Here is a 27905-nt window from a genome sequence, read left to right as displayed (position 1 = left end):
AGGTCGCAGTGAGGCCTCCTCATGTGCATTCAGCTCCCTCCTCACCCAGCACGGGTCTTCACTCTGCATTCTCCTCCCCGGTAGCTGCCTCAGTGACCTTGTCAGGACCAATCCACTGACACCACCTGAGAAAATAATTGGCAGTAATGTGACCCTTCAAGAGTCACATTCTCAGACACAGATGAAATGGAAATAAAATCTTATCTCCAACATCCTGCTGAAAAGGAACATCTCCTTTTGTAGTACTGCATTGTCATGTCTAGTCATTTGCACAAAACTTGAAGAGCTAGAAAATGATGATTTTAGAAACAATGGAAAAGAATTGTCATTTTCTTTGGGCTGTTTTTTTTTGTTTAACTTATATCAAGCACTAATTTTCACTATGAAAATATAATTGCCTCAATACAGAATGATTGTCCACAGAAATGCAAGCATAAGATAGAGGGCAAGGTAAGCTTCTGAATGAAGAAAGGAGCCAGCTGCCAAGCTGAGGGGTGTAGAGTCTGGGGACAGGGGTCTTCCACTTCTTTCTCATTGGAAGCATGTTTCAGTTGCATCTGTGTCCTGTGGTCAAGACCTCAGTGATGTGTGATGTCGAGAGGCCTCACAGGAAAATACTTCATCTCTGAAGGAGACCAGGGGCACCTGTCATATTGAGTTCAAGTCCCTGGTCAAACTCACACACTGGCCACCCTAGCTTGCTGTTCTGCCTTCTTTACTTCACCCCTTAATTTTATGAGCAACAGAGGAGCAGGATTCTGGAAGATCTGAAGTGCCCTCCTTTGGGGATCCCATAAATACATGTTCATGTATTTTATAACTGGAAATACTATAACTCAAGAAGGTTAAGACACTTTTTAAAGGCTTTCAGGAAAGCAAGTGAGTCTGCCTTGTGCATTAAGTGTAGACACTTGTCTCAAGAGTTATGGAAGCTGTTCTATAACAGTAGCTCGTTAAGTAACAAAGCCTAAAAAGAAGACAGAAAGCTCTTTGTAAAGTGGATGTATGAATGGTTCTGAATCCATGTTATGGGGCCACAGAAACAGCCTGCTGTTGTTTTGGTTGAGCCAAATGCTTGAGTGCATGGCTAACCCTTTCCTGAAGACTGGGAAAGAGGTCGAGTTGGACTTTCAAGCGTGGAAGATGAGCTACTTGTGTATGTAGTTCAAGGCCCTGGTGGCCCATGGCAGCTGAGAGGACATTGGGAAGAGGGGGCATTTTGGGGTCTGATGAAGCCGTGTATTCTCTCTGAGTTATTAATAGTTGGACAGCTTTTATGGACAGATTTCTCATGAATTCACTTAAGTATTGAAAGATGAATCTCTTGACTATAAGAATATGTCTTTGCAAGGCTGAGATAAAATGGAGAGAATAAGTTTTCTTTAAGTTGACCACCTTTATGGGGGAATGCTAGCCAGGGAAAATAAACTGGACTATAGATAAAAACAAATGTAAAATGTGGGACTGAACACACGGATACCTTAAGCACTAGCCTTTCCCTACTCCTTTCCCTTCTGCCTCCATCTGAATTTCTGGTGCAGGTGAAGCCCAGGAGGAACCGCTAACAACTTTTACAGCTGTTTCAGCATCTTTTAACATCAGGACAGAGAATGTTGAAATTGCATTTTCTTGGGATTTTTACACTGGAGAGAATAAATCATGTTGCTTTGCAAAAAATAAACAATCGCATAACACAGCCAGGCTAAAAAAGGATCCTCCAAGGCACCAATGGCCTATAATTGGACCTTGAAGAAAGTCAAGCACATTGTTTCCTGACCCCCTAAAACCTCAGAGTGAAAAGACAACTCAGGGCTGAGAGGTGGGTGCAGTCTTCAGGTAATAATAGATTTGACAAGCTTTGATTTGGGGTGAACTCAGCTGCAGTGGATGATGGGCTACAGAGGACAAGATTCAGGATGGAGAGGACTATGAAGAAAAGTGGGTCAGTTATGGGGCTAGCCCCATAAGACAAGTGGATTCTAAGTGCTTTGCCCAAAAGACAAAGCACAGATAGAATTCTGGCAAGCATCCATGCCTGGGCTCCGGCCTGGCCAGTGGAGTAATGCAGTGGGGATTCCATTCTGCAAGTCAGTGGCAGGTGTCAACCCAACCTATCTGCTCATATGAGGTTGAAGTCCAGCCAGTGAATTAATAAAGATACAGAGGTGAGGCCAGCCAATTATGAAGAGACCTAGCAAGGTATGGGAAAGCCACTAGAGCTCTAGCCACTCGGTGGCTTGTGGACCTACAGAAAGGGAGGCAAATGCTGTAGTTTCCATTGAGGGAATGGGACTGGGTCTGAGGCTGTTTGTTCATCATTCATTCATTTGCATATTGATCACCCATGGAAGGACATGCACTATACCTGGGCACTATACACTATACATGCACTAGGGCTTTTGTGAGATGAAGCCAATTGCCTGTCTCCTAGGCTTTACAGGCAGTGGGAGAATCAGAAATGAAAACCAGACCGTGAGAGGATAGGACCACTAAATGTTACCAGTAGAAGCTGCATGGTATGGAGCATTTAGATTCCAGCCAGAGGTTGGGGTAGTAATGAACGACAATTTCTGTGCTGTATGTTGCACTTGGTACCTTTACACATGATCTAATTTAAGTCTTACCATAGTTGCATAAAGTAGGCATTAATATTCTCATTTTACAAATGGTGAAACGGGGGCTAAGAGAAGTCAGATCACTACATTAACATCACACCAACAGTGGGGTAGGGATTTGAGTTCAGGTCTTGGCTCTAAAGCTCATGCTCTCTTAAGTCCATAACCTCAAAGCCCACAAATATAGAACACACATAGCCAGAAACACTCTCCAGAATCTTTTAGAATCATTCTACCTGAAGGCACAAGAAAGATAACAGAGATTAGAGCATGAGACAGAGGAAGATTTAAAATAGTGCTTTTAATATAATTTTCAGCAAACGTACAGTATGTACTTTACATCACATATTTCTAAACTGCTCATTTGGAAAATAAAAGCTGCAAAAATACAGAGTACCACACTCAAAAATCTATTGAGTATGTGCTTTTTCCCCCCTCCATTCTGTGCAACAGGTTGGTTTTTACCCTCTCGGCTGATTTTGTTAAAGCCGTTGGAGCCCTCAGTCAGAGGAGCATTCCCAAGAGGGGAGTTTCGAAAGCATGTCGGCAAGCCATCCCCAGAGGAGGTAGAGGGATGGGTGGAAGGGAATTTGCACACCAGGTCAGCGTGACTCTTTAGAGACCCAGGAAAGATGCCTACTCTGAGAGCTGTTTGGAGTACTCCTGACCATAAGTCACCTCTTTGGTCCTCATCACAGGCCTGCGCTTGGGGCCTCAAAGGACCACACACTGGCTGGATAATCCACATGGGGACCCTCGGGTTCTCGGGCAGGGAGGAGCGCGCTAAGTGAGGCCCACGAGGTCTGTGGGTGATGGTGGGCTGTTCTCTCCAGGAAGAGGAAGAGGGCCAGGCCCTCAGCTTCTCACAAAGGAGTCTTCTGAAGGTGAATGTGATTCGGGGCAGGTTTTCTCAGTCTCAATGTCTTGGTACTCTGTGCCTAAAGGGGGAGGAGGGAAGAAGAGCCAAGAGGAAAAAGAGATCGGTCTTTTCTGCTTCACCTACTTTTTGTTAGGCTTATTGAATAGCATGATGGCTTTGCAGTGAAGGGACAAGAGTAGGCAGTCAAAGCAATAAAGTGCTGGGTTTCATTCCACGTAACCCCAAGGGACCAGACTCTGAGCCCAGAGACTTTTTTGAAGGCCAAATATCCTTTCTGGGAAGGATATTTATCTACATGACCAACCCCACAGCCAAGCAGATGGCAGGGATGAGTAAGATGTATCCCAGTCAATAATTTATCCTTATCTTATGTAAATTACTAGTGACAGACCTTGTGTTCTGGGGCTCTAAGTGTCACTGTACATCTCTATTGAAGAGATTCCTGAGTGTCACAGAAAACTGCCTGGCATCACAATGTCATATTTCCTCCTCCAGCATTCGGGACAGTTTGTTTTTTTTGTGTAGCCACAGATATTCACTGCATGCTGGCTGAAACGATACCCTCTTTGGAGCAAGGTTTTTAAGCTTATGCCACATTTCCAGAATAGATGCTGTGGCTTCATTTTAAAGGTATTAAAAACACAACTAGTCTCAGTGATGATTCACAAGCTGTGCAGGTCTCATTGATTGTGACATGCAGCTCTCCTGTTCAATAGGCACAACGAGGCCACAGAAGTCTGTCCATTTATTTGTCCTCTTTAGACTTTGACCCAGCGCTACAAAGGTGACAGTTTGGAAATGTCATTCCTTTCCTCGGGATTGTGAAGCTGAAGCCTGAGTCCTGGGCAAGTTGGAGCATCCTTCCTTCACTCTCACTAGGCCCAAGTTCTTACAGTCTTGGGTTCCACTGAAAGACTTGGGCGTGGGGAGTTGGGAAGGGTGGGACAGAAGTGAGAGAGCTGGGGTTCATCCCCGCTCAGCAGAATGAATAAGATAAAGGCTGATGAATGGCTGGGAAGTTCCTGCTGATGTGGCTAAGGTTGAAGTAGGAAGGAGGAGTGTTTTGAAAGGTTTCCAACATTTAATTATTAAAGTGAAACCTAGATTCCTGTGCCCATAGGCAAAACTTTGCAGAGATTCTCACCTCCAACTCCTGGCTCACTTCTTTATGAAACAATAGATTCCTGCTAGGGGTTTCCCACAGGTAGACGCTCTGTTGGCTTTGTAGAGGCTTCATAAGAAGCTAGTTCCGTGTTCTAACTTCGGGGGTTGTGTGTTGTAGTGGAAAGAGCACTGGTTTAGGAGTCAGATCTGTCACTGGCTCCTGGTGGCTTTATAAACTAGCTATGTGATCTTAGAAAGGTTGGATTTGCTGAGCTTTAGTTTTCAGACCTGTGAAGTGGAAAAGAATATATACTTACCTCGTAGGGCTGGTGTGAGAAGGCTGCTGGGAGCAGTACCTGGGATCATGAATTCACAGAACCCGGCACGTGGGTAGCAGGTGCTTAATAAAAACATGAGCTTCCCTTCCCTCCCTTACAGTGCTGGCCCCTTCCCTCCCTTACAGTGCTGGATGGGAGCACCATCTGTGTTCAGTTGGGATCCTTCTGTAGAACATTTTGTAAATTCTATGCTTCCAATTCATTTTATGGCCTTAGATTATAAAATCAAATGGTCTTGCCAAACATGTCTCCATGAGAGCAATCTTCTATAAGGTTAGTGTGAGAATCTTCTATAAGGTTAACGTTAAGAAAAACATTAATGGGATGGTAAGTGTCCACCTACAGAATGTTAAACTTCCAGAAAACTTACTATGTTGTTCATTTGCTCATAGCAAAAGAACATAATCAATTGTATCTTACGGGAAAAAAATTCAAAATTTATGATAATCACCAACTCCTGATTGTTGACCTGAGTCACTATTACAAAAACGGAAATGTCTGGATATTCTGTTCCTAAAAGCCTGGAATCTGAGAACAGAAGACAGAACAGCAAGCTAGGGTGGCCAGTGCATGAGTTTGACCAGGGACTTGAACTCAATATGACAAGTACCCCTGGTCTCCTCTGGAGAGGAAGTATATCCAATTAGGGACCAGCTTCAGTGTGTTTGAAGCCCTGGAGTCAGAGCTGATCTCCTGTGGTTGATGCTGTAGACTACAGGGGTGCCAGGCATGGCAGATATCTGGGGTCTTTCCAGGGGAGCCGATGACCAGCACTGTGGAGTGCCTCCCTGGCATCTTGGTGCTTTGATAGTGCATTTCGGAATGCACTAGAGTAGGAGTCTCCTATCTGATTCCTCTTATCTGTCTGTTTCAGGTAAAATACTTCACATCAATGGACCACTGGGATCAGGGGTTAGAAGGACACACAGCCCCAGAGCCCAGCTGCCATGGTGTCCTGGTTGTTACATCAGGAGGCACGTGGGAGCGTGTGGGGCCCCACAGTCCACTCGGGCCAGAGTCTTCTTGATCAGTGTCTAAAGGTGGGGAGGGAGGTCCCTCGTGTCTTACCTGGTAGGGAGGTAGTACCCATAGTGGTTATGGGTCTGTCTGGGAATAAGGAGAGCTTTTAAAGACCTAAAAGCTTTTTCACAGACCTGGGTTTGAATCCCAACTCTGCTTTGTGAATTTGAGACAATTCTGGACCTTCCGAGTCTCATTTTCTTCCCCTGTAAAATGAAGCCAATAACAGCTCCTACCTCACAGGGTTATGGTTGAGATTACATGAGCTAATACATGAAATAAGCTCAGCCAGCAGCTGGTTCATAGTCAGTGCTTGAGAAATGTTAGCTACTATTATTAGTGCTTACCAAGTATTTTACCTGGCATATCTGTTAACTTTAGGGTGCCAGTGTTTTGTGATGGTTGTGGGGAGGAAAAGGATTGGAAATACTCTTTGGTATCTGGAATCACTCTTCTTTTTCTAGTTGGAACATTTCTCCCTCATGTGCCCATTTCCATCATTTAAGAGAAAAAGGATGGTAACTCTAGTTGAGCTACAGTGTCATAGCTGTATGGGAATGTAGACTATACAGTTCAAATCCGCCACGTCACACAAGAGAAAAATAATGTTGCCTTCAATTTTAACCATGAGAGCAAAGGGGTACTTACCTTATTCTTGGAAATGAGATATCTGAATTAGAGTCTCATGGTCAGGAGTGTTAAGGCTGATAGACACCTAGCTCAGGGTCCCTTCCTACGTATGCCCTGGCCCATGCTACAGCAGAGTCTTAGGTACTGGGATCTGCCTTACCTATGCTCAGCCGCTAGGGTCCCCCAAACATGCAGTGCTGCTTGAGGCCTTGCCTGTGCAAGAGAACAGAGATCAGCACACTATGGCCTTCCCTCAGTCACCGACTGTCTTTGTAAAGAAAGCTTTATTGGAACATAGCCCATTTGTTCACCTGTTGTCTATGGCTGATCTCACAGTACTACATCAGTGGAGTAGTTGCAACAGAGACTGCAGGCCCACAAGGTCTAAAATACTTACTACTTGGCCCATTAGAGAAAAAACTTGTGAATGTGTTTTGGTGGCGCTCTCTCTGGGGGCAATTCTGCCCTCATCTTCTCACCCTGCTTCCCCAAAAGTCACCCACTGCTCTTTAGTTCTTAGTTTCTAGGCCACCCACTCTCCAGAGCCTTCCTGATTCTTGCTGCCATGAGGCAGAACTCACCACCGTCATGAGGCAGAACTCACCACCGTCATGAATTGGCTCTCCTTATCCCCAGACAGACCCTAGCTCTTAATACTGTTATCCCATTGGTTTTGTTTGTGTTCAGATCTGTCCAGCTCATTGAAATGGGGGTTCTTGGAGGGTAGGGACCAAATCTTTTCCACTTTTGCATCTGATCTAGGGCTTGGCATATAGCCAAAATTTTAAGTAAAGGAATGAAAAAATACATGTTTCGAATATATCAAACTCATGCAATGCATCCCCAAATAAAACAAACTCTGCAAAGAAAAATGCTAATGTGGATAGTCTCTGAGAAGTGTGAGTTGTCCCTGTCTCCATGGCAGTCACAGGTTTCTAAGGGACAGGGCCATCTTTGCTTTCCAAAATTTTCCATTTTAGGTTTGATAACCCATGTTGTCCCTGCCATGATGACCAAGCATTTTGGGTTGCTGAAGCTACTGATGAGGCAGGCGTGGGTGGCTGCGTGCATTCAGGGTGGATTCCACATGCTGTTCTAGGCAACAGGCCCCATAAGAGGCATTTGAACAAAAATCTTCCTTGCATCTTCCACCAGTGAGAGAGTATTCCAATTTACTCTTGAGCAATGACAATACACTAGGGGTGTGGGGTCCAAAGTCTGTCATTTAGGGTGGTTTATTCTAAGGGATTACGTTCTTGCGGCTGTTGGGAGAGTAGCAGTTTGGAATAAGTCGGGTGGAGCAGGTGTAATAAAAAAGGAAGGAAGGTTAGAAAATGGATAAATACTATATTTGGGTCTTGAACTAATTTTCCAGGCCAAATTTAATTTCACTAGCACCCTCTCTTGGAAAAGTTGGCACCTCTTAGATATTTGAAGTGGATTCTAACCTAAGGGGGAACAGTCCCTAAAAGGAAACATGGATCATGGTTGAGAGGAGGTCAATCAGAGGAGAATGGCGTGAGCCCAGTGGAGCCAGCAGGCCCCTGCCATGTGTCTGGTACTTTCCTCTGGCTTCTGGCCAGATATGTGGTTCTCCCAAGCCATCAAGATAGTCAGGTAAGAATAGTACCAGGCAGCGGCAAGTATTCTCCATCTGTTAGACTGAAAAAACTGCATGGTTTCTTCCCTCATCTAAACCAAATCAAATAAAATATTCAAGCAACAATAAAATATAGCGTAACTCCGTCCAACTGCAACAGAAGCTCATCCTGTTTTTCTGGTCTTGACTGTATGATCAGATGCATTGACCTTCATAGCTTGCCACTGCTGAGTAGGGCCTTTGGAGTTCCTAGCAGGGCTTAGAGCAGACTGCACAGGTCTAGCAGGCATGGCTGGGTGGAGAAGAAACCAGACTTCTAGGACTGGAAGCAGCAGGCGGCAAGAAAACCAGCCCAGCAGGCACACGGGGAGCCAGAAACTACTTTTCCTTGGAGGTTTCTCTATTTTAGTACATGTATCTATCTCCATTTTACATGTTCCTCAGTGAATGACCTCCTCTGGAAGGTGTGAAAGATTATCCATTAGCAACCACAGGAGAATCTTTTTCCTGGGAAAATTCCTCAAGAGTGGTGTGACTACCATCCCAGGGACCAGCTGGTTGCCCTTGTGTGGAACGTTTCTGCAGGCTTTTTGACTGTAAGGGCTGGGAAGCCCTGCCATAGTGTGAGTGAGGGGAAGCTGGAGGGCAATTACTGGACACAGGGCAGTGGAATCGGGGGACTGGAATGTACAGATGACACTCAACCAATCTTTAAAAGTCAGCACTAGAGCGAGCTATTCCATGATCAGATGGTGAGAAGGAAGTGATTTTTATGGAGGGGCACGCTCCCTCCTGCTCGGAAGATGTTAGCAACCCTGTCAAATGATTCCTTAGGAGCTCCTGGCTTTCCAGTTATTATTTTGCCTGTTAAGTGTTCCTAGCAAGCTCCTCGGGCGGACCATTGAGAGGAGGCTGCTCCCACTCCTTCGTTAGCTGTGAGGAAAGCCAGCATGCCATGCTGTGGCCTTCTGGAGCCCTGTGCCCCCAGGGTGCCTCAGAGCCAGCGTTCCCTGACAGCACACAGCCTCAGCTGAGAGAAGACAGCAAACCCTGTCCCTTAGAGAGGCATTTTTGCAAAATGTGCTTACTTCATAGGAGGGAATCATATTGGTAAAAAACAAAACAAAACAAAACAAAACCCAAACCTTCTTTGTCTCTACATAGGAGTTACAAAGATCTGTCAATTTCAGCAGAGACTTTTCATCCACTCTGGGCATGTTCAACTGAGATGGTGTAGGAGTTTGTAGCAGAAGAGAGAGAACTCTAGCATTCACTTTCTAGGTTTATTCCATCCCGTACATTTTTGTATTCTGTAAATCCAATGATCTTACCAGGAAATCTTTTCATTCACTTGAAACCAAACAGATAATCGGGGGGCTGGATCTAGTGTTGTATGTACAATGCTTCTTTAGAGCACAAAAGGCAAATTAAAACTAGACTGAGTTTTCTGTTCGGTACTATATGAGAATAATTAAAATTTTAAAAGACGACACAACAGAATTCAGAGCCATCCTGCAACAGCGGTCTTTAAATTTATACCCAATTGCTGATAAAACTCAGCCCTGGAGTTGTCTTCCTGTTATTCTAACATCTTTTTCACATTCATCCTAAAATCTTAGGAAAAAAAATCCAAAATGCAAAGAGTTCAAAAAACGTGTTTTTTTTTTTTTTTTTCTCTCAAAGCAAATAGTTCCATAAAACACTAGGTCAAAGGGCCTCAGTGTGTGTGTACTGAGTTTGAAGGGCCAAGCAATAATCTGTAAGAGTGACCTATTAGCAATATATTTGCAAAACTAAACCAAAATCTGTACAGGATATTATCAAAGCCTTAGGAACAACAGAACATACATATTTTATGAAGTGGTTGGAGAACCATCTCCCCTTTAGTAGTTAACGTACTGATGAGTGTCCCCATTTTCATAAGCAAGGACATACTAACACTAAGCAGTTGAAAGGCCTGTCTCAGAAGCATCCTGCCCCAGGTAGCTGATCACGGTGGCCCCATACCACGACACAGCTTTTCTTTTGGTTGGTCTTGCTGAGTGCCTTCTCTAGATTTGGGCTGTCATTCAAGCCTCTTCATTTACAATGTTCATTAAAAATTCGGTACCATACCTGTCCCACTCCCAACCATTTTTTACTTCCTGATTCTTTTGTTTGCCTTGTGGGTAAAATGCAAATGTGTCCAAGGTGAAAAAGCAAACCAATCAACCTTTGAGTTTTTTTTTCCAGCGCCAGGAATGTGACATGAACAAAGGTCACTGAAGCAGCATGAGGAGTAAGTTAGCAGGGCCCTTTGTTGTGTGTGTATGAGTGTGTGCCTTTACCTAAGCTCTGTCCCCTTACGGAAATGGCTGTAGAAGGCCTAGTGTGCTGGTTGCGAGAGGTTTTCCAATGTGATTCTTACCCCAAATCATAACAGGTTCATTCTCTGAGGTTCACCCACCTTCAAAACACACAGACAAGGGCCTTAGTTCAAGACTAACACTGAAAATGTCATGGACATTTTCATGCATTGGACACACGACAGCTTCCAGGAGCTTGTGGGTCTATTCGTTATCAGAGATGCTACAGACTTCTTAACAGCTTGTGTTAGGGAACTGTTCTTCTTTCCTATCCCCGGAAGTGTTGCACCCATACACACAAACCCACATCTAAGAGTGTCTCCTCCACAGGCTGAAAAGAACGCCTCTTGGAATGTCAAGCATGAATATAAAAGGGTTTCCCGTGACAGTGATCACTGAATCATGGGGAAGGAAGCTAAAAGGCAAATTTGCAATTCATCACATTATCCCCTGTTGTCTCAAATGTGATTCTTTTAAAGGCAGGCTGCATATACACTCTCTTTTTGAAGCATTTTTTTTCTTCTTGTAACACATTGTATATTCTTATTTTTGTAGAATATTCGAATGAGGATAAAATGATGAAAATTACAATAGGTTAATTGCATCCCTTGTATCACATATTTTTGGTGCATTAAAAAAGGAGAAAAAAAGTAAAAGCAACCAGCATAATAAATCCGGCCTAGAGAACTGTGTTAGTGACTTGAAGGGTTAACACAGATTTTAGAAGTAGTTAAAAATAGTATTTAGAGGATTATACATACAACAGTTTGAAATTCATATGGATTGTATTTTTTTCTTTTAAAAATGGCAAAATGTTTGGCAAATGTAAGCAAATGACTTGGACTGCGTTGGGTCTCACCAGCTCTGAGCCGGGTCAGTCATAGCCAGGCGAGGCCTACTGCTTCCTGAGGTCACTCTGTGGGGCTGGGGGAAGGTGGATGCCCGCCACTGGGAGGTGCTGGCCCCCCGCCTGGCTCCCCCTCAGGCCCTCAGTCTTGAACATGGAAATGGAGCTGGTGAGAGGTGCCAATTACAAACTCCAGCACGGATCACCCATCAGCATCACTGAGAGAACTCTGGGGCCTTGAACCACATGCAGACTGGGTGAGTCGTCTACACAGTGACCCATATTGCGAAAGTCAGAGAGAGGAGTGGTGCTTCCACCCCTCCGACTTGTGCGCCCGCCCCCACCCCCACCTGGAGGAAGAGGGTGGCACGGGGTGTGCCACTAGTGCTTAATCTGGCAATGTTTTCAACTTGTGGTTTTTTTTTTATTTTTTTTTATTTTAGTAAACTTCTTTTAAAAAATGTTTTCTGTTTTGTATGTGTATGTATATCCAGAAATGTCCATCCTCCAAGCTGGCCACCACTGTTCCCTGAATTTGGCAGTGCCTGTTGCTTGCAGCTGTCAGCATCCTGAAAACCATGAGGTGCCTTCAAAGTAGACTCTGTGGCCCAGCCGCGCGAGTGGCCTCCAGGACCCCGCCGCACGATGTCATTGTCTCCTTATTCTGAATCCTGTCTGGCTCTGATGCTGAGAAAAAGGACAAAGTCGGTGTGTCTGTCTGCGTGTGTGTGCATCTGTGCCTCTGTGTGTGTACTGAGTTTTGTTTTTTTTGGAAACCTTTTTTTCTTTTTTTAAGAAAAAAATGACCCTTGGATTACTAATACAGAGTTCAGCCCTCCTTTAGTCACTATAAAACGGACTCCATGTTTTCACACCACTCATGGTCTTCCAGGTTATAGATAAACTTTGTCCTATGTGTCTGGTTTGCGGGCACAGGGTCCCTCCCCAGGTTGTCTAGGGTCAGAGTAGAGGCAAAGAACTCACTGGTGCTCAGCCCGCCCTCGTGATTTTTGATGTAGCGTTTATAGTTTTTCCTCAGGCACTGCCACGTGGTGGTGTACAGGATGAAGGCGAAGGATTTGAGCGCGATGGCGATGCTGACATACAGGTATCGGTAGACCACATTGTCGTAGAGGACGCAGGCGCCTTGCTCCCCACAGAACGTGCTCCAGAACAGGCAGGTGGAGTCAATGCCAGCCCCGAAGATGAGGGGTGGAGGGATGAAGCCTGTTATCGGGAAAAGAATGTTAAGGTTCTGGATCTGGTGGCCAGTGCTCCCCTGTTCCTGTCTCTGCCTAGCTTTTCTTATAGCACTGCTAGGCAAATATGTCTTGACTCCGTGGCTCAAAGACATGCTCAGGAGGCAAAGCGCATGAGTTTGTGTCCCAGTTCTGCCTTTTTATTATGGTACAAATCTGAGCAAGTTATTTAAGCCCTCCTGCCTTAGTTTCCTCATCTGCAAAATGGGGATGATGATAATACTACAGTCTTCACCAGATGGCTGTGAAGACTAACTTTACACATAGAAAGCATCAGTCTGGCATGGTGGCTCACACCTGTAATTCCAGCACTTTGGGAGGCTGAAGCAGGTGGATCACCTGAGATCAGGAGTTTGAGACCAGCCTGGCCAACATGGTGAAACCCTGTCTCTACTAAAGAGACAACCTGGGATTTGCACTGTGGTACATGTTGGTGCACATCTGTAGTCCCAGCTACTTGGGAGACTGAGGCAGAAGAATTGCTTGAACCCAGGAGGCAGAGGTAGCAGTGAGCCAAGATCGTGCCACTGCACTTCAGCCTGGGCAACAAAGCAAGACTCCATCTCAAAAAAAAAGCATCTAGAACAGTGTGTACTGTGTCACTTTACCATGTAAAGTGAATGACAGCTGCTATTATCATCATCATCCTCTGCTGAGAGCCTGAGAAGGCCAAGACGGTCTTCCTTGAAGAGAAACATTCTTAGTGTCAGTGAAAGCAGCGTAGTCTCATAGAGGAAACTGCAAAGCGCCGGCATACTGTGTGTGGTGTTCTACAGAGGAAACTGCAAAGCGCCGGCATACTGTGTGTGGTGTTCTTCTGTTTGAGGCTTTTAGGGCCACGTGTGCTCTTGAGTGCAGGCACCACGAATTGGACTTGAGTACATCTGTGTGTATACACATATAGTTTAAAATGGAAAATATCTGCATATATACTGACAACTTCGCTTCCCCTGGATATTTAATATTCCCAGCTCAGAATGAGTTGGTAACCAGTTTTGAAACCCTCATGGTAGAGCATTTCCGGTACCTACAACCAGTCACCAAAAATGGCAGATGAGATGAAAACCGTTCCCCTTCCTTCAGTTCCCTGTTCCTCTCTGTGTTTCTTTGCCTGCTGTTATCTGAGTTATCAGACCTGGCTGCCCATGACAATCATCATCCAGGGTGTCCCATCCCAGACCAATGAAATCAGAGCATTTGGTGTGCAGCACAGTCCTCAGCACCTTCACATTCCCAGGTGATTCTGAGTGAAGGGGGAGAGTGTCGTCTGTACTATGGGAAAGTGACAGATGAGTCACTAATGCAAATTAACTGTTCAAAAAAACTGTCCCCTTGAGGCCAGAATAAAGTGCCAACCATCTTCAGTGACAGACTGCAGGAGGAGGAAGTGATCTCTGGAACTAGGTGTGGCCAACTCTGAGATCCCAGGGCCTCTATACCTCTATCTGGAGTGTTCCTTGCAGAGCTAGTCCTAGAGCATCTGAATTTCATTTTATATTAAGGAAGGTCCCTCTGAGATTTTGATGAGATCTAGACCCATAGCCCAGCAAAATACACCTACCCATAAAATCAAACCCGTATTTCAGGGGGTTCATAGGGCCCTGAAGTCCATCCATGATTGCTGGAATAACAGCATGTGCATTATGAGCACAGCAGCACCTCCGTTCTGTGGGGCCTCCAAAGGCAGTTGGGGAGAGAGGGAAGGCTTAATGAAGGAAGCAGCCCTTCCCCCGGTTTTAATGACAGGCCTGGAATCGGGTGAGAGCGGGGCTGTGTTACCCTATGAGTGCTAATGAGCTTGGCAGAGCTCCAGGCTCTCGGCCCAGGTGCCTCTGTACCTCTCCTTGGAACTCTTCACCTCCGCTGCTTGATACCCCAAAGAGAAGCCCCCGAGAAGATTTCTGGTTGAAATCTCATTAAACTTCCCAAGCAGCTCGATTTAATAAATAAGCTCCAAGCTCAAAATCTCACACAACCTGCTTCCTTCTTTCCAGCTGCCAGGTTGGGCTGTGGTCCTGCCGAATGGAAGCTCATATTCCTAGCATTCCCTGTGATCCCAAAGGCTGCCCAGGTGTCTCAGCCCTTCCCCACCAACCCTGTGTGTTTTCCCTGCCCCCTAACAAGTGCCTTTTTTCATTTCACTGAAAAAGAGCCAACTGGAGGAACTGCCATGGCAACCGCATAATAGAAACTAAGCCACACACCACGTTATTTATGTAAAAAATGAAGATCTGGAGCCAGTGTGTATTACAGATGGACGTAGAGATAAATGGAACTAATGTGGCCTGTTTCTTTGGCACAGCAGGGCAAAGCAAATCCATTCACCTTTCTATCTCTGCATGGGGCATAATCATTATATTGTGATTAGCTCCCAAATGCTCCTCCCTCCTTGTGACCTTTCTTGAGGTCATTTCACTTTGTTCTAGCCACCCAACACCTGGCGACGGGGAGCCAAGGTTAGAGAGGACACCTCTAGTAAACGCTTTGCTGCGGGAAGGAACTGAGGGTACAGGTGTCCCTTGCTCTATAATGCATAGATACTTGCATACAAATTCCAGGTTGGTGCAAATCAGGTCATATTTTAAGCACATCAAAGGAAATTTGCAACATAAAGGAACCATTCGTTAATAATTGTTAAAACCAAAATATCCCTCCAAAACACCCCTCCAAAATACCACTGTGCAACTCATTCATGTACCTGAGTGAGAATTCTTATAATACTTCGTTGTCTTCTAAATAGGGCATACCTCTATGTGATAAATATGCCAATTTTATCTTGCCTATTGTCAAGCTCCACTACCAGATGACAAAACCTCTCAACAGCAATTTGAAAGCTAAGTACTCAGGAGGCTGATGGGAGGATCACTTGAGCCCAGGAGTTCCAGGCTGCAGTGAGCCATGATCACGCCACTGCATTCCAGGCTAGGAGACAGAATGGGATCCTATCTCCAAAAAAAAAAAAAAAAAAAAAAAAACAAAAACAAAAAAAACCTACCAAAGTGTTTCATGCTATGCTCTGTTCAGTATTTCAGAGAGCATTTGTGGTAGAGATGAAATAAATCTTTTTTTTTTTTTTTTTGAGACAGAGTTTCGTTCTGTGGCCAGGCTGGAGTGCAGTGGCAAGATCTCGGCTCACTGCAACCTCCGCCTCCCGGGTTCAAGTGATTTTCCTGCCTCAGTCTCCCAAGTAGCTGGGACTACAGGTGCCTGCCACCACGCCCGGCTAATTTTTGTATTTTTAGTAGAGACAGGGTTTCACTATGTTGGCCAGGATGGTCTCGATCTCTTGACCTTGTGATCTGCCTGCCTTGGCCTCCCAAAGTGCTGGGATTACAGGCGTGAGCCACCGCACCCAGTTGAGATGAAAGAACTTTTAAGGTGCCAAAAGTCCTGGAGAAAGTCACTTGATCTTTCAATGTCTGTTTCTTCATCTTTAAAATGGAGCTAATACCACCCTGCTTGGTAAGGGCTAAGGTAAGCACTACACAAATGAGGTGTGTGTGTGAGTGTTTCGCCAAGGTGCATGGTGCATGATCTTTCCATGCAACCAGAACTTTTGCCACCTTATTCATGTTAGATAGGGGATTTGGGGTGGTTTTTTAGAATAAACTCTAGGTTGAGTACCTTAAGTATAACCATTGTGAGATTCCTTTTATACTTCTGAATAGTGAAAATACTGGCTTTCTTTTCCATCAAATTCATCTTTTCCTTTTTATTCACTTAAAATTCTTTCCCAAAGGGGAGGTCTAGCTATCAGGCCCTAAACTGCAGGTGTGCGGAGAATACCAGAGACGAACTGACTGCATCTTTTTTGTTAGAGGCCTCTGCCATTCTGGAACTCACCTGATGAGTCACAGAAGGGAGTCCCACCTTGGTGACTCATTTTCACGCCCAGCCCCACATCCTTATATGTTTGTCACTCAGTTGGACCAAACAAAAACTCAGGCAGTCCCTGCAAGGAGCTGGTTCCCCATAGACAAACGGGAGACTGTGACAGTGTGACTGGCAACTGTCATGATAAGTAGTATCATTAACTACCCCCTAACCAGGACTGTACAGAGTGCTCTACATCCATTATGCATCCCCTCCATAACCACTCCCCCTGCCCCACCTTATTTCACATACAAATAAACTGAGAGTGAGATTATTTGTTCCAGGTTTGATATTTCAAAATTCCAAACCCAATAATCTCCTTCCTTCTAATTCAGACTTTGTTGATTTGAGAAGACTTTAGAGCTCTTATTGGGGATTTCCAGGGATACAGAGAACATTTTATTTACCCTTTTGCTAAGCTCCTGGAGTAACTGGCTTGTAGAAGCCTGGTTTTGAAGTGTGCCGAAGGTGAAACACACAGGGGGGTTTGATCTTTGCAAAGCGGGCAGCCCTTCCTTCTCTGGGGTTGCTAATACATAGAGAAGGCTGGGAGACTTATTTTGTAAACAAACTCAGTATTTCGCTGGACACCTGAGGCAGTAATGGCAGATACTATGCTTGTCAGCAGGAAGAGACACGCAGTTGTCATCGTGGTAGGCTTTGATGTGAACTCAGACAGGGAGTTCACATCTGGAGTTTTGGTGACGGGGAGGAAATGCAAATTTATGAACCAGAGACAGCTGATCTTGGATTCTAATTCTGCCACTTGGGAACGGTGTGATTCACACAACTTTAGTGAATCTCAGTTTCACTGTTTATACAATGGGCACATTCATACCTTCAGGCAGAGCTTTTGTAAAGAATCAATGGGATGCCATTTGAGAAAGCCCTCACAGGGTGGGCACTCCAAAAATCTGGTTCCCTTGCTGCTGTTTGGCTTTTGTTCCGTGTTCAGGAACTCTTTTGGGTAAATGAAAATCCATCCTAAGTTCACCACCTCTAGAGAAAGAGTTGTAGAAAACCTTTCAAGCTGTGATTCAGTGAATAACCCCCACTGGCAAGAATTCTGCACATGTACCCGGGAGGCTGAGGCAGGAGAATCGCTTGAACCTCGGAGGCAGAGGTTGCACTGAGCCAAGATCACACTATTGCACTCCAGCCTGGGTGACAGACTGAGACTTGTCTCAAAAAAAAAAAAAAAAATTTCTCCACATCATCATAAGTTTTAGAGGATAATCAGGTGTGTCCAGAAGGGAGGACAAGGGGGGGGGGCGGCAGGTGTACTTTAGTGTCCCGTCTGGTTTTGAGCACCTTCACTCTGTTAAGTCCTTAGTTACAAGGGAGCTTGATGATGGTGGTGTATTTCTTTAGTAACTGTGTCTTTTGAAGAAATGCTGTCTTCCCTAAAGCCTGCAAGAGCAGTTCTCTCTCTTTTTTTTTATCTTGTCTTCTCCCTATGTCCTCTGGGCAGGAACCTGTGGATGAAGCAGGTGTTAATAGGGTTCCATCACTGGGGCACTGGGAACCCACCCTGTGCTGAGGAAGGTATGCGCAGGCTCAATGCTGTTCCCCGCTATTACAGGGAATATTAAAAGGACTAAATCTTACTGTTACACTCTGGCTTAAACTGCAGCTATATATATTTCAATGCATAAATTGCTGCACAGTTTAAGAACATTGTCTCTGTTTTCCTGAAATCTATTAACAGAGATTAAACCTCAGGGCCTTATATCTTGGCTATTTAATTTACTCTCTTAGTTGAAATGGCTGGGCCTATTTATATTCCTTGGTCTAAACTTAAAAGGTGAACTGAAAGGCTTTTGTAAGAAAAATAAGTTCAAATTCCTTTACGGGACAAAACGGAAGCTGAAAATTACGGCCATTTACATTTAAAAAGATATCTGTTTCTCTCTGGCTTACCTGCCAAGACTTGAATTCACCATGGAATCTCGATTCAACCTGGTGGAATTACTGTTATGTCCAGCACCAGCTAGAAAGGGAGATGCTGAAAAGTGTATTCTCCTGGAAGGTTTAATGAGTTCTCTGCTTCAGCAACGCCAAGAAAGAATCTGGGCTGTCTTCCAGTGATACCTGACATTTGCTTTTCTTAAACTGGAGAGGCTGCAGGAGCTACTATGTTCTCCTTTCATTCCTGGACCCCTTGTTAAAGTTGGTAAGGCCCAGAGAGCTTAAATAATCTGCCACATGGTCAGGAAAGGCAGAGCTAGGCTCAAGAGCAGGTGTGACAGACTTTAGAGGGCCCATGGTAAATACTGGATGTCATCTCAGCACAGGTAAGGGTGGCAGATCATGGGTGGTGCAGGTACATCAGGAGGTGAGGTACACTGCTGACAGAGCCAGGGCACATGGCTGGTGCCTAACATATGTTCGCCGAATGAACAATTAAAAGTGTAGGCAAGTGGAAGGGGTCTTCCATGCATCCCACCGCCGTATCTCACTCCCTCTCATCTCTCACCTGGGGCCCCTGGGCATGCTGTGCTTGCTTCTTCCAAAGCAGCATTTAACACCTTCATTTTTCCACTTGCCTATAGACTTTGGCATATGCAAGACGATGCTCACAGCAGGAACTCAACAAATGTCTGACAAGCCACATCAGGAGTGTCTAGGATGTACTTTTCTGGAGTAGTTCACAAATCACCCCAGACCAAGGACAGTCTGCTCAGGAATGACCCCTGCCTACAGAAATGCACCCCGAGGGCCTTCCCTATGCTTTTGGCTAGGTGGGCAGGCTGGAAAATTAAGAGGTAGGGTCAGTGTATGTGGGGAGTTTGTAGTGGTATCGTGGAAGCTAAGCCCATCCCTAATGACACCCTGAGACACTTGATCTATTGTGTCTTATTCTATTAAAGGCTTCTCCATAGCCTCAGTCCCAGGGGCTCCAAACCTCAGCCTCATCTTGAGCTTTCATTGCTTCCCCTTTGCTTTCACTTAGGTCGGTTGGGTTGGGGGGGTCTCAACAGATGCTGTCTCTCTATGTGGCTCCCCCATCTGTCTTTACCGTTCAAACCCACTGCTTTGCTGGTGGTCAGCTTCTCACTTCAATGCTTTTGATGGGTTACCCTTCATCCTGCTAAACCTCATGCCCTGCTCACCTGCTGCTCTACCTAAAGCAGAATTCTGAATGTACATTCACTCTCCCATCTGAAACCCCCATTTGCTCCACACTGGCAACTACTCAGCCAAGTATAATTTCTCCCCTTGAAAATCAAGGCCCTCTATAACTCCTGTAACCCCACACCTTCCCCACACTTGCTTTGTTCTCCTACTGGAGCCGCCAGAGGCAGGATATTGGCACCTACTTATCTGTGCACCCTGAGCAGCCCCTAGACAGCACCTTGGATGTGGAAGAGTCTCAGCGCATGTTTGTTTCCACTAATTTAATTTGGTGTAACACCCTGGCAAGCAGTAGGCCCCAGGAACAAGATTCTAGACCAACTCAGGAGCAGAGACTTTGCCCACAGCCCGGAGAGAAAAGGAGTAGCCAAGACACCTGCAGAAGAATAAAGGAGGATGGACTCAATTATACCAGGAATTCTGCTATGAGTAGATCGTTCAGTTTACTCTGAATTCACTGACCCTTCTCCAGCTCAGTGTCTTCCTCCCCGACTCAACATAAACTTGTCCATGTGAGCCTTTCATTAACTCACTCTCAACATCCAGGCTCTTGACCCCTGTATCTCTCTGGCCAGCAACACCCTGGGCTTTGTCATTGGTCAGAACTGCTCCACTTCCATAATCTCGAAGTCAGACAATGAGGCTTTGGCCACATCCTCCAGTTCTTTTTCCATTATTTATTACAACTAGTTTTTACAGTTCCTGTATCTTTGTCCTCTCTCCTTTCTCCCATCTCAGCCCTACTTTGATCATCACCCTCAGCTTCTTTGCTCCACTCTCCTGCCACACTCCTGCTTCTACTCCAGGGTGCTGGGGCCACTCCCAGAGCCCCACTGGCCAGTACACCTCTGCAGCCCTGCCCTGGCCCTTTCTACCAACTCCTTGCTGTTGGTGGGTAAAGCAACAAGGGAGACCGATCTCACATTCATTTCTAGCTCCTGCCCTCTTCACTTACACCCAAGTGTCTGGAAAGAGGGTCTTCCTGTTCCCCTATCCCACTTCCTCACTCTGACCCATGAGGGTGGTGCATCAAAGATGGCCCCCTCATTGTCCAGTATGGCAGACACTGGCCACATCCACCTACTTATGTGAAAACTAATAAAATTAAAGTAGGCTACAGAAGCCACATTTCAAGTGTGCAACAGCACCTGTGGTACAGACAGAGAACATTTCCATCATCAAAGAACGTTCCACTGGAGACCGCTGGTCTACACCACTCCCAACTTGCTCTACATCTTTTCTTCCTGTCTTATAAATAATTCCCCTGTTCACCACATTACCCAAGACTTTCTTAGGAGTGGGCACTGTGGGTGCCCCTTTCTAAGACTCCAGTTCTTATGCTTCCACTCGGAGAATAATGCATAATGCAGATTCTTCCTTTTATTTCTCAACCCTACCCTCTCCCCATCCTGCAAGCACCATCTCAGCACGAGCCTCTGTCATTCACTTCATTACAGCAGCAACTTCTTCAGCCATGTTCTTATTCTCCACATGGCAGACAAGCCCTTTCTAAAATACACAGTGGATCTTGTCACTCTCTGGTTAAAGCCCATCAACAACTTTCATTTGCTTCCCGGGTTCAAGGGATTCTTCTGCCTCACCCTCCCGAGATAAAGGTCAAATGCAGCAACAGGGCAGAAGCCCTTCCTGACCAAGTTCCTGATCCACTACCCTCTCCAGCTCCATCTTCTTCTGTCCCCCCTTTCCCCCCAGTCTGGGCCTTCTGCAGCCCCCAAACATGCTGGGACCTTTGTTCATCCCTGGGCTTTCACCTCTTAAGTCCTTCTCCCTGCTCATCTGTATGACTCTTACTCCTTCCCCAGGGCTGAGCATAGACATCACACCCTTTCCAAACCCACTGCTCCCATCCCAAGGCAAGATTAGGAGGCCCTTCTACATATTCCTGTTGCACCTGTGCCAACTCGAATCTTGTCACACTAACCTGTGATGTCCCCATTGTATCCCCATTGCCCTTGCTAGGCCAGCAAAAAAGTTGACGATGTCACAGGATCTGATGTCTTTGCCGGCCTTCACATTAACAATAATGGTGCTTAATCTTACTGGGTCCTGCAAGAAAGGGAATTAGGCCAAATGCTAAGACTTCTTCAATGAGCTGCTTTTAATTGAAAGATGAAGCTGTGTCATAGTCTTCTAGAGCAGGGTTTTCCAGTCTCTAATTTAAGACTCATAAGGGGCAATAAAATCAATAGGGTGGGTCACAACCAACTTTTTTAAAAGCATGTAATAGACTAGAATAGAAAATGTCAGAATGTGGCATACCTATTACAGTGAGTATTTTTTCATGATTTTTTTTTTGTTTGTTTCAGCTGTATCTAGGCATAGGCATGTGCGTACTGGGCCATAATGCAAAACTTGTCATCTTTTGCTCTAGATTACAGTTGCAGAAGTTGAAAAACACACTATTCTAGGTAATACCTGGTTGATTATTCCTGGGGCAGACATACAGATATTGAAACTGCTTTACAGCAGTGTATGATGATTTTAACAGTATCATATGCCTCATAATGTTCACTTTTGCTTTCAACTATCCTACAATTTTCATTAACTTTTCCGAAATACCTTGCAAATTGTTTTTCATCTTGTGCTATCAAAAAAATGTTTTGCCAGTTGTGTTGAGTCCTTAGTATCTGTCTAGAGGTGCAGAGATCTCCATAGCAACTCCACAGATGAGGAGGGTGGGCTCTTACCTTCCCCGGCCAGCAGAGGACTCGTAATGGCAGAGCTGAGGTCACTTACCTGGGGATGGTTCATGGCTTAGAACACAATAGGTTTTCAATAAACATTAGCTTCTTGAACAAATGCATACGTGGAATGGCTTTACCATTTGCAAAAATTAGGGTCTCAATGTGCCAGTTAATATTACACATCCACCTATCGATCCACCCCACATTGCAGTGAGAGCAGGGGTAAAATGATATATGCAGACTGCACCCTCCCACTGATAGGGAAAAATCGGCACGATCATAACTCTGCCTTGGTATTTCTGCATGCTACTACAGCTTCCCAGGAAGGCCCAAATGCTTTACTTTGAATTTAGCCCTGAACTTGTTTTAATTGGGGCATCTTCACACCTAGAGCACTTCTCTTTTCCATGACTTAGACTTAAGACAATGCCATTTGAGTTCCCATGTATATACCAAGGAACATGGACTGATAGTGGTTGAGAGCATTCTGAGGTCTTCTACCAGGCACAGAGGGAATGATCACAGATTGATAGAGAGTTTTTGCTATAGACAGAGAAGGAAGGTGAGGAGAGACATATGCTATGTATTTGCCATTCCCCAGGGAGGACCTTAATGGATCTAAAGGTTAATATTTTTGTTTGATATATCAGCATATAAAAATTAATCTCATAAAAGTAACAGACATTTCATTCAAAACTTTAAAACAGGGGGGAGGAGCCAAGATGGCCGAATAGGAACAGCTCCGGTCTACAGCTCCCGGTCTACAGCTCCCAGCGTGAGCGACGCAGAAGACGGTGATTTCTGCATTTCCATCTGAGGTACCGGGTTCATCTCCCTAGGGAGTGCCAGACAGTGGGTGCCCGCACCGTGAGCGGGCCGAAGCAGGGCGAGGCATTGCCTCACTTGGGAAGCGCAAGGGGTCAGGGAGTTCCCTTTCTGAGTCAAAGAAAGGGGTGACGGACGGCACCTGGAAAATCGGGTCACTCCCACCCGAATATTGCGCTTTTCAGACCGGCTTAAAAAACGGCGCACCACGAGACTATATCCCACACCTGACTCGGAGGGTCCTACGCCCACGGAATCTCGCTGATTGCTAGCACAGCAGTCTGAGATCAAACTGCAAGGCGGCAGCGAGGCTGGGGGAGGGGCGCCCGCCATTGCCCAGGCTTGCTTAGGTAAACAAAGCAGCCGGGAAGCTCGAACTGGGTGGAGCCCACCACAGCTCAAGGAGGCTTGCCTGCCTCTGTAGGCTCCACCTCTGGGGGCAGGGCACAGACAAACAAAAAGACAGCAGTAACCTCTGCAGACTTAAATGTCCCTGTCTGACAGCTTTGAAGAGAGCAGTGGTTCTCCCAGCACGCAGCTGGAGATCTGAGAATGGGCAGACTGCCTCCTCAAGTGGGTCCCTGACCCCTGAGCAGCCTAACTGGGAGGCACCCCCTAGCAGGGGCACACTGACACCTCACACGGCAGGATATTCCAACAGACCTGCAGCTGAGGGTCCTCTCTGTCAGAAGGAAAACTAACAAACAGAAAGGACATCCACACCAAAAACCCATCTGTACATCACCATCATCAAAGACCAAAAGTAGATAAAACCACAAAGATGGGGAAAAAACAGAACAGAAAAACTGGAAACTCTAAAATGCAGAGTGCCTCTCCTCCTCCAAAGGAACGCAGTTCCTCACCAGCAACAGAAAAAAGCTGGATGGAGAATGACTTTGACGAGCTGAGAGAAGAAGGCTTCAGACGATCTGAGCTAGGGGAGGACAGCAGAACTGAAGGAAATAGAGACATAAAAAAACCCTTCAAAAAATTAATGAATCCAGGAGCTGGTTTTTTGAAAGGATCAACAAAATTGATAGACTGCTAGCAAGACTAATAAAGAAAAAAAGAGAGAAGAATCTAATAGATGCAATAAAAAACGATAAAGGGGATATCACCACCAATCCCACAGAAATACAAACTACCATCAGAGAATACTACAAACACCTCTATGCAAATAAACTAGAAAATCTAGAAGAAATGGATAAATTCCTCGACACATACACTCTCCCAAGACTAAACCAGGAAGAAGTTGAATCTCTGAATAGACCAATAACAGGAGCTGAAATTGTGGCAATAATCAATAGCTTACCAACCAAAAAGAGTCCAGGACCAGATGGATTCACAGCTGAATTCTACCAGAGGTACAAGGAGGAACTGGTACCATTCCTTCTGAAACTAGTCCAATCAATAGAAAAACAGGGAATCCTCCCTAACTCATTTTATGAGGCCAGCATCATTCTGACACCAAAGCCGGGCAGAGACACAACAATAAAAGAGAATCTTAGATCAATATCCTTGATGAACATTGATGCAAAAATCCTCAATAAAATACTGGCAAAACGAATCCAGCAGCACATCAAAAAGCTTATCCACCATGATCAAGTGGGCTTCATCCCTGGGATGCAAGGCTGGTTCAATACAGGCAAATCAATAAATGTAATCCAGCATCTAAACAGAGCCAAAGACAAAAACCACATGATTATCTCAATAGATGCAGAAAAAGCCTTTGACAAAATTCAACAACCTTCATGCTAAAAACTCTCAATAAATTAGGTATGGATGGGACGTATTTCAAAATTATAAGAGCTATCTATGACAAACCCACAGCCAATATCATACTGAATGGGCAAAAACTGGAAGCATTCCCTTTGAAAACTGGCACAAGACAGGGATGCCCTCTCTCACCACTCCTATTCAACATAGTGTTGGAAGTTCTGGCCAGGGCAATTAGGCAGGAGAAGGAAATAAAGGGTATTCAATTAGGCAAAGAGGAAGTCAAATTGTCCCTGCTTGCAGACGACATGATCGTATATCTAGAAAACCCCATTGTCTCAGCCCCAAATCTCCTTAAGCTGATAAGCAACTTCAGCAAAGTCTCAGGATACAAAATCAATGTACAAAAATCACAAGCATTCTTATACACCAACAACAGACAAACAGAGAGCCAAATCATGAGTGAACTCCCATTCACAGTTGCTTCAAAGAGAATAAAATACCTAGGAATCCAACTTACAAGGGATGTGAAGGACCTCTTCAAGGAGAACTACAAACCACTGCTCAAGGAAATAAAAGAGGATACAAACAAATGGAAGAACATTCCATGCTCATGGGTAGGAAGAATCAATATCGTGAAAATGGCCATACTGCCCAAGGTAATTTATAGATTCAATGCCATCCCCATCAAGCTACCAATGCCTTTCTTCACAGAACTGGAAAAAACTACTTTAAAGTTCACATGGAACCAAAAAAGAGCCCGCATCGCCAAGGCAATCCTAAGCCAAAAGAACAAAGCTGGAGGCATCACGCTACCTGACTTCAAACTATACTACAAGGCTACAGTAACCAAAACAGCATGGTACTGGTACCAAAACAGAGATATAGATCAATGGAACAGAACAGAGCCCTCAGAAATAATGCCGCATATCTACAACTATCTGATCTTTGACAAACCTGACAAAAACAAGCAATGGGGAAAGGATTCCCTATTTAATAAATGGTGCTGGGAAAACTGGCTAGCCATATGTAGACAGCTGAAACTGGATCCCTTCCTTACACCTTATACAAAAATCAATTCAAGATGGATTAAAGACTTAAACGTTAGACCTAAAACCATAAAAACCCTAGAAGAAAACCTAGGCATTACCATTCAGGACATAGGCATGGGCAAGGACTTCATGTCTAAAACACCAAAAGCAATGGCAACAAAAGCCAAAATTGACAAATGGGATCTAATTAAACTAAAGAGCTTCTGCACAGCAAAAGAAACTACCATCAGAGTGAACAGGCAACCTACAAAATGGGAGAAAATTTTCGCAACCTACTCATCTGACAAAGGGCTAATATCCAGAATCTGCAATGAACTCAAACAAATGTACAAGAAAAAAACAAACAACCCCATCAAAAAGTGGGCGAAGGACATGAACAGACACTTCTCAATAGAACACATTTATGCAGCCGAAAAAATGCTCATCATCACTGGCCATCAGAGAAATGCAAATCAAAACCACAATGAGATACCATCTCACACCAGTTAGAATGGCAATCATCAAAAAGTCAGGAAACAACAGGTGCTGGAGAGGATGTGGAGAAATAGGAACACTTTTACACTGTTGGTGGGACTGTAAACTAGTTCAACCATTGTGGAAGTCAGTGTGGTGATTCCTCAGGGATCTACAACTGGAAATACCATTTGACCCAGCCATCCCATTACTGGGTATATACCCAAAGGACTATAAATCATGCTGCTATAAAGACACATGCACACGTATGTTTATTGTGGCATTATTCACAATAGCAAAGACTTGGAACCAACCCAAATGTCCAACAATGATAGACTGGATTAAGAAAATGTGGCACATATACACCATGGGATACTATGCAGCCATAAAAAATGATGAGTTCATGTCCCTTGTAGGGACATGGATGAAATTGGAAATCATCATTCTCAGTAAACTAACGCAAGAACAAAAAACCAAACACCACATATTCTCACTCATAGGTGGGAATTGAACAATGAGAACACATGGACACAGGAAGGGGAATATCACACTGGGGACTGTGGTGGGGTGGGGGAAGGGGGGAGGGATAGCATTGGGAGATATACCTAATGCTAGATGACGAGTTAGTGGGTGCAGTGCACCAGCATGGCACATGTATACATATGTAACTAACCTGCACAATGTGCACATGTATCCCAAAACTTAAAGTATAATAATAAAAAAAACTTTAAAACAAATTTAGAAAATATAACCTTATTACTCAAAGATAATAGCTGATACTCTTTTGATAACTTTTGCAATATTTTTCCATTTTATTACATTACAGACCTTTTTTTCCCCCTTCCACCTATCACATGCCCTTTCTAAGTCTATATTTTTCTTTCCAGAATTTTAAAGGGGAACATAAATCCTACTGCGATTATAGACCATAACTGATTCAACTAATCGTCTGCTGTTGGGCTTTTGGGTTGCTGCCAATTTTCCACTTTTACAAACATTTCCATAGCTAGGTATTTGTGCTTATCCACGATTATATACTTGGAATGAGGAATTTTATTTCTACTCTAAAAATACAGGTCATGGTTGTTTTCCTTTCTACATTCAGATGCCATTTAAAGTCCACTGGGGAAGGTGACTGTCCTATTATTCAAGGAAAAAAGTTATCTTGATCTTGGCCTTAACAAAAGAATGCTCATAAAGCAACAGTGTGGTATGGCAAGAGAAAGGTAGGCATAGCTGGGAACCAGGCCCAGCGTTAGCCCAGCCAGTGCCCAGGAAGGACCTTGGGTGGTGAACCATGGACTATCTCATCTTTCTTTTGCCTATCTTAAAAACAAGAGGGTCAGACTTTATTCCTTCTTTCCATACCAAATCTGGAAACGTGGGCCCTATAGCATGAAGGGCACATTTGCCCCATCCCAGAAATTCAAGGTAAACAAACTAAGTCAGTTTGGAAAAATTTAAAGGATGCAAAGTTTCCATTTTCAAGGCATTGTGAGAACGCCTCT

The 27905-nt window shown here is 44.7% G+C and overlaps 1 protein-coding gene across 15 annotated transcripts in view; it reads right to left on the bottom strand.

Moving 5' to 3' along the window:
* Positions 1–2897: 2897 nt before the first annotated feature.
* The window catches only part of SLCO3A1 (solute carrier organic anion transporter family member 3A1), a 325592-nt gene continuing 300584 nt past the window's right edge, over positions 2898–27905 (bottom strand). For 6 of the 15 annotated variants that reach the window (XM_031002265.3, XM_019011101.4, XM_063698852.1 and 3 more), the window contains one exon: positions 9457–12606. In XM_031002265.3, the coding sequence (XP_030858125.1) occupies positions 12227–12606 (380 nt within the window). In that variant the 3' untranslated portion in view covers positions 9457–12226. The other 9 variants (XM_031002267.3, XM_055364192.2, XM_031002266.3 and 6 more) reach the window with 7 other exon arrangements.

Source organism: Gorilla gorilla, chromosome 16 (genome assembly GCF_029281585.2).
Source record: "Gorilla gorilla gorilla isolate KB3781 chromosome 16, NHGRI_mGorGor1-v2.1_pri, whole genome shotgun sequence".
In the NCBI taxonomy this organism is placed as follows: Eukaryota; Metazoa; Chordata; class Mammalia; order Primates; family Hominidae; genus Gorilla; species Gorilla gorilla.
This window is presented reverse-complemented; position numbering and strand designations above follow the sequence as displayed.